The 8,024-nt window shown below is 38.6% G+C and overlaps 1 protein-coding gene across 1 annotated transcript; it reads right to left on the reverse strand.

Moving 5' to 3' along the window:
- Nucleotides 1-6,614: 6,614 nt before the first annotated feature.
- On the reverse strand, nucleotides 6,615-7,622 carry LOC149253329 (F-box/kelch-repeat protein SKIP20-like). Its single transcript, XM_089454444.1, has one exon. The coding sequence runs from the start codon at nucleotides 7,620-7,622 to the stop codon at nucleotides 6,615-6,617; it is 1,008 nt and encodes a 335-aa protein (XP_089310570.1).
- Between the last annotated feature and the right edge of the window lie 402 nt (nucleotides 7,623-8,024).

An 8,024-nucleotide genomic window follows, 5' to 3' on the forward strand; every position in this document is an offset into this window, starting at 1 on the left:
AAGCTCATCGCTAGTTAGGTACTGACAAAGAATTTTGTTAGCGACATTTGCTAGCCGTGACACTTTGTGAGGTTTGCAATTGCCACCCACTGTGGTTCATAATTACGAGGTTTTGTTGGAATTGGCTCAAGTCTGGCTGGACCTGAACCTTTGGACCAGCTCAACCGGTATGGACCAAATTCTTTCCTAAAAGTAACGCAAGAAAGGGAAAAACCTGAAAAAGGTCAAGAAAGAACTTTAGAGCCTTCTAGGGTCGTCACTTCATGGCATGAACTTTGAAACAGGTTTAACCTTACAGATGTTTAAATTTTCATTTTAAGTGTGGGCTGTAAGCTATGGATAACGTAATTTTGTTATTGATACTTATCCATGTCCCCTTTTTGAATTACCATTTTGTATGTGTATGTATTTTCTGCGACTATTGAATTTCTAAACCAGAGAAAACTGCAAGACGCTAGTCGCTGCCTTCGTTTTTAAAGCAAATTGTAGTCAGCAATGGGTTCTACGGAGTCGAAGAAAACTGTTTCAACTTACAAGTGGAGAAGAGAAGGGTGATGCATTTCATTCAGTGATTGCTGCAGGTTCATGCCGAGCAAGCCCAAAATCTCGTAGCCTTGCATTACATTTTTAGTGACAGATAGAACCAACTTGAAAATAATATTGTAAATTTCTTATCACATACAGGAACCTGGGAAATATTTTTGTGATTAATGTTCCTGCAATCTTTAAAATTCCTCTGAAGACCAGTGATCGCAAAACAAATGGGACAACATTTCCTCACCAGCATAATTTCCATTGTGTACAAGATTTATACCCACAAAATGGAATGTATACCAAAAGGGTTTACCTCGCCAGCTGCTGCTTGCAATCGACGAGGCAAAATCGAAACTGTTCCCGATGAAGCAAAGTTGAAAGCATTCGGGAGAAATGAAAGATCTCCTGTGAGCCTCGGTTGCCTACGATGGAAGACGGGAAGTCGAAATCGTTCGGGAGTGATGGTTGGGGTTTAACTTCTTTCCAAACCACTTTTGCAGCATCCAACGGCTAAACGCTTTTCAATCGTCTAACATATAATCTAACGGGGCATGGTTATGATAGTTGGACAAGCATGGAATTGATTTCAGAGGCGAACGCCTTAAGGCGTAATTATCAAGAAAGCATATATATAACTAAATTATTTCAACTAGAAAATAATTTTGAATCAAATTTATAAGGCTCTGTTCTCTGTTCTCTGTTAGGTGTGGGATGTGCTCATACATATATCTTGAAGAAAAAGTCTTTTATAACATTGGAAAAGACTATACATTGATCTGTCTGTGCAGGGCTTGCCTGAACTGCTTGACTTCTTTGACCATATATAACAGAAAAATGTATCTTTACTCTTCCTCCCTTAATAGAGATCAGCAACCATATTCGTGAAACTACCAAAAACTTACAGCTTTTCCATCATACCGAATGACTCCTTCAGTATCTTGCTTATCACTACAACAAACTGAATTTTCATTTTTATCTAGTTCATAACATGCAATAAAAATAAAAGACAAAGCAAAGGCTAAAAGAAAAACTCCATTGCTTCAACTTCGTGGACATCAAGAATTTAAGAAAGAAAGATGTTAAGAAAGAAATCAATAAGTTTTCACGTGAAGGAAATGTTATAGATACATCTGATGGCATTTGTAACCATTTTTTTTGAAGGTGTATCTTTCCAATTACTTTGGTTTTAGTTTATTTTAGTGATGATGTTGTTGGTGGTGTTCTAATGGTTGTTTCTTGAGATTAGTATTTGTTTAAGAGCCGGCCTCTGTAGTTATTTTGTTAGTCTTTCTTGCCTCTCTGGCATATAAGATGGCATAATGAAGCGGTTGTAAGCTGACAGGCTAGATACATTACTGCTATATTCTGCACCTAATATGGTGCAGTTAGGGGTTACCATCCCTCTCGTTCTATGAAGCCGTTGCGAGAAAACGGTGTGGCTACATTGCGGCTATATTCTGCATCTGATGTTGCAGTCGAGGGCTGCCCAGTGCCACCCCTGTTGTATGAAGTTGTTGTGACTTAACGGGTTGCCTGCATTTACTGATGGCCCAGTTGCCACCTCACTTGTTCTACAAAGCAGTTTTGCGTTAACAAGTTGGCTGGCATTGCACCACTACTGCTATTTTCTGCACCTGATAGTGCTTATGGGCTATCAAATCTCTTCTCTTATACTTCAGTTATTGATTTAGCTCCTAATTGTTATGTAATTGAATGTTGTCAGAGAACTAACTATTCTAGTTTTGTCTAGCTGGTCGGGGCAGCCAAGTGCCCGTCGCTCTTCAAGCTCAAAATGCTTCATAAGCTCCCTCTGACTTCAGAGATCAAAATAGAATAATTGAAAGCAAAATAACCATTTAGATGGTGAAGAAATGCTATAAGATATAGAGCGAAGTGTTACAGAAAATAATGTTGAACGTTATAGAAGATAGGATTAATATGTTACATTTAACATTACAACATTTGCTTCTGCAAAATATAAGGTCGTGTCATGTTAGTAAGATTTCAACAAGAAAACAATGTGAAGAAGTGGATGCTAAATTAAGTATATAATTATATAACAATTCTCCGAGCATTTAGGACGCTGAACTAAATAATCATAAACATAGCAATAAAATATAAATGCAGTCAAAATAACGTAATGATAGAATATAAATGCAATCAAAATAACGTAAATGATAGAATATAAATGCAATCATAATACACACACAAAGGTTCTTTCACCAATGAAACCTTATTAAACGGACCCTTGGTTGAAGAGAACTCGTGAATGTTTTTTATGAACTCAACCATGTAGCGATGATTCTATTGAATTAAAAGCAGTTATTCAAAATTACAATTCAAATTACAACTCTAATTTGTAATTCTGTATGTAATTCTGTCTGTTGAAGAACAACTTCTGGGCATTATTATTCTTGATTGATCAAATAAGAGGTTCGCTGAAGAGAAAGTTGCAAGCCCCTCATTTTCTTTGACAGTGTCTAAGCCCCATTATTTTTCTTGTTAGGGTTTAAGCCCCCTCATTTTTCTTGACAGGGTCTAGGCATTGTGGGGAAGCAAATTCATAGAGCCATTTTCCTTCATCTAACTTATAGACAAGGGACTGAATATGTGTCCTGTGCCCTTAATAATGATTGCGGTGTTTGCCAAATCTATATGCCTTTACCATTATAGAATGATTGCTGTGTTTAATGGATTTTTAACTAATACTAATGGTGGAAACGAGCTGCAAGATTTGGATTTATTTGGACTCCTAGCAAATAGTTTTCTTAACCAAATATATATTATTATTTTAATAAATAACTCCTAGCATGGATCAATTCTGCCCTGCAGCTCAATCTCTCCAAAATAGAGGAGGTACTCAATAGTCAATACATACCCAATTCATTGTTATCGCCAGTATTTGAATGCTGAGATGTTAAAACATGATAGTAGCAGGATGCCATCATTGAATGATCATTTGTAAGGGATTCTGTATGTATCATTTGAGGGCCCAACACGTTTCCATGTCTTGATTTTTGAAATCAGGATGATGGTTATGTGTATATATATACAGGCTGCATCAGGAGCTGTTCAATGCCAAATGATAGACATGGTTCACCGAGGAGTTGTCTCCATGCACAAGGTTTAAATTAAATAAAACTCACAATGGCTTTTGAGCACAATTGCCATGTAATTCTATTTGAATCCATGCACAGGTTGTTGGTCTGAATCGCTGCTCGTCTTTTGATGATTCACTCTACCTAAAATTTTTGAAATCTATGGAGAATCTATGGAGTATTTGATGACCCATTGGAATTTGCTACATTGCAGGAAAATTTCGATGCAAAAACAGAGCATGACATGAGCTAGAATTATAAAATTCTGCAAGACGTGTTTACTAAATTGAAGATAGACTATTTCCAGACGCATGTTATGCAGACTTGTTTTGTATTATACATTAGAAGCACAACAGATCTGATAAAACCTATTCCAGGTTGTTGGTCTGAATCACTGCTCGTCTCTTGATGATTCACTCTGCCTAAAATTTTTGAAATCTATGGAGTATTTGATGACCCTTTGGAATTTGCTACATTGCAGGTAAATTTCGATGCAAAAACAGAGCATGACATGATCTAGAATTATAAAATTCTGCAAGACGTGTTTACTAACTGAAGATAGACTATTTCCAGACGCATCTTATGCAGAAATGATCCAATATGAAATTCCAATGTTGACATAACATTTTACATGGCATCAAGTAGCAGTGGTGTGGTTTAAACAATGACTTGGTGATTTCAAGTAATGTTCGATGGCGTTGTCATAGTGATGACATGGCTTCACATGTAGCAGTCAATGGTGAACAATATGGAGTGACAAGTACTCATTCCAGGTGGATTTCAAAGGGTTTAAGTCCTTTATTTAAGCCTCAGATCATAGAAAAAACAATTAAGGCACAATTCTAGGTATCTGGTATTCGACAGTTGTAAAATAAACGACTATTAATAAATCCAAAATAACCACATTTAACAGTTAACAAGAAACTGATACTGGATATATAAGGAAGAACTATCAATGTGATATTTGTGGGGTTGAAGATTAAAAAGGTAGGTATTGCAGTCAAGAAATTGCACTTTGCAGTTAGATGACAATAAGGAGGAAAGGACACAACTATATCAAAGAAGCGATTTAGAGACAGATCTAAAAATTGAACATAAGTGCATAAATTAGAATCCACCTTGAAAAGAAGAGAACAAATTTGTTGTTGAGTTATGAAGTGGGGATGAGATCGAAAAGTGCAAATCTAAAGTCTGAGATTCAGGTTGTATAAAAGTAACTTAAAGAAATATTGGCCAACAAAGAATATTTTGAAGGATATTTTATTGAATCAATGAATAGAAGAAAGAATAGTCAGTTGCATAGGAATTGATCACAGGTCAATATGTGAGAGTCAGGTTGCAAAAAAGAAAATTATTAAAGAACATATAAAAGATCCATATATATGACAGAATTCAGTTAAACTTGAGAATTAGAGGAAACACATCTTTTGATGATTCACTCTGCCTAAAATTTTTGAAATCTATAGAGAATCTATGGAGTATTTGATGACCCATTGGAATTTGCTACATTGCAGGTAAATTTCGATGCAAAAAAAGAGCATGACATGAGCTAGAATTATAAAATTCTGCAAGACGTGTTTACTAAATTGAAGATAGACTATTTCCAGACGCATGTTATGCAGACTTGTTTTGTATTATACATTAGAAGCACAACAGATCTGATAAAACCTATTCCAGGTTGTTGGTCTGAATCGCTGCTCGTCTTTTGATGATTCACTCTGCCTAAAATTTTTGAAATCTATGGAGAATCTATGGAGTATTTGATGACCCTTTGGAATTTGCTACATTGCAGGTAAATTTCGATGCAAAAACAGAGCATGACATGATCTAGAATTATAAAATTCTGCAATACGTGTTTACTAAATTGAAGATAGACTATTTCCAGACGCATGTTATGCAGAAATGATCCAATACGAAATTCCAATGTTGACATAACATTTCACATGGCATCAAGTAGCAGTGGTGTGGTTTAAACAATGACTTGGTGATTTCAAGTAATGTTCGATGGCGTTGTCATAGCGATGACATGGCTTCACATGTAGCAGTCAATGGTGAACAATAGGAAGTGACAAGTACTCATTCCAGGTGGATTTCAAAGGGTTTAAGTCCTTGATTTAAGCCTCGGATCATAGAAAAAACAATTAAGGCACAATTCTAGGTATCTTGTATTCGACAGTTGTAAAATAAACGAAAATGACATTTTGTTGAACGACGGTCATTAATAAACAATAGCAAGGAAACCAGAGAGGAGTTAAGAATAGGCAGAGGAACGAACCGAAAAATGTGAAGGCCGGCCGGATAAACAACACTGATAATCTTCGCAGAAAGCAATTTTTACATCAGATCCCTCCAAGGAGCGCACAGGGTTGCTATGGACATGGATAGGCCGAAGGAGCTTGCGATTCGTGAGGCAGGTGAGAATAAGAAAAAACAATGCATCAGATTTTCCACATAGCCTTCAAATAGATACAAAGAGTAGGGAAGAAGGACATGAAGAGTCTCTGGGAAGAGTCTCATTGAAGAGTCTGATCGCCAGCAGAAGAGTCTCATTTGCCAGCAAGCAGTCTCTGCGAAGAGTCTCATGGCCAGCAGAAGAGTCTCATGGCCAGCAGAAGAGTCTCATCGCCAGCAGGCCAAGCCTGGCCTTTGATGCCCCATTACCATGGAAAAAAACCATTTTTTTTCTATGAAAAACAGATAAAACGAACAACAGAAAACACTCCAATCATCTAACACACAGAATCAATGGCTCAGGATCGCACACGTCACATTTTAGGGATGTCTTTCTTAGAGGGAACGCCTTACGGCGTAATTAGAGGCACAGACTCATCTGAAATGCTAAACGTTGTGATTTTAATTTTAGATCTCCACAGTAACGGCAGACAGCAGTTGATAGTCCACGACAGGGCCTTGGGGCCTCCTAATGGGAATGGGACACCACTCTCCAACCATTTCCTATGCTACTGCTCCACGTTCTATACACTAAGGCCTCAACATATAGAAAGCATAATGTCTGAGAGGGCCGAAAAAATCATTACGGTATGTTCCCTCAACATTAACGCCCACAAAAATTTCGTTACCCCACGCTGCACAACACGCAATCTTACGAAGCGTTTGTGGAAGAGAAGCCACTGACCTCCAAACGTTTGCCTTGGAATCATATATATTCATTCCTTGCCGCGTCTTGAACCGGTAGAGAGGATTGCCCACACATTCAATCGCATGAGGGAAGTGGAACGGTCGAGGGTGTTGCCCATTCCATACATCCTGAAGCGTGTACCACGCCCCTTTTTCAGGATCATAAACTTCGGCATTGGCCTTCGATCTTTTAACCCATGGTGCACTATGACCATCAATAACGGTGAATTTCCCGTCAATGAAAGTGCTAAAGCAATGGTCCCACTTTTGGTTCATACAAGGGAGAAGCTTCCACTCGTCTTTCTCTACATTGTAAACTGCTGCTCCGTGCACAGCATGATCATTGCGGTCCATTCCTCCGGCAACGTAAACAAGCCCTTCCGAGGAAACGGACCAAGCGGCATGGACTGTTTCTAGCGGACAGTATGTGCCACGGCTCCATTTAGCAGATGAGAAATCCAAGATGAAAACACTATATTGTCTCTCCACGTAGTTGGAATTCCTTCCGCCAATCAAAAGAAGCTTCAGATTGACACAAACGCAGCGGAAACGGTCTGGAATTCCACGAGGAAGGCGAGGGAGTTCTTCCCAGGCGCCTTGCACAGGGTCATGCACAGTAATCACAAATTCTTGATCAAAAAGAAAGTATCCAAAATGATAAGTTCGGAACCCTATCAAACATATAAACTGCTGGGGAATGCAAAGCTTTCTTCTGTCTTCATAGAAATGGGGGCTCTTCACCACGGCCTCCCAGCTTTTGCATACAGCTGCGATGGCATTGTGGGATGTGTATGGCACCCTTAGAAGACATTGCCTCGTTAATTCTGGAGGAAGAGCGTGAAAATGTTCCATAATCAATGGCACTTCCGACTAACCTAGTACACTGATACAACTGGACGGGAGCGTGAAGATGAAACTCGTGATATAGGCGGTGAGCTTAAGTCGATTGGTGATATAGGCAGGCCTCGTAGGGATGCCTTTATACACTTTCAGTTAGAAGTGAAATGAAGTGAAATGGAATGATAGGGTCAAAAAGCCTAGGCGAAACGGGAGCGTGAAGATGAAACTCGTGATATAGGCGGTGAGCTTAAGTCGATTGGTGATATAGGCATGCCTTGTAGGGATGCCTTTATATACTTTCAGTTAGAAGTGAAATGAAGTGAAATGTAATGATATGGTCAAAAAGCCTAGGCGAGAGGAATTCTTTAACGGGTCGGTAAAGCAGGCCCACGATATGGGAAGGGTAGAAATTAT

Source organism: Pinus tabuliformis, chromosome 7 (assembly GCF_031772625.1).
Source record: "Pinus tabuliformis cultivar Carrire ecotype Pingquan chromosome 7, CPIR1, whole genome shotgun sequence".
In the NCBI taxonomy this organism is placed as follows: domain Eukaryota; kingdom Viridiplantae; phylum Streptophyta; class Pinopsida; order Pinales; family Pinaceae; genus Pinus; species Pinus tabuliformis.

Coding starts and splice junctions, on each gene's coding strand:
- LOC149253329 (XM_089454444.1), bottom strand. CDS start 7,622: ATGGAACATTTTCACGCTCTTCCTCCAGAATTAACGAGGCAATGTCTT.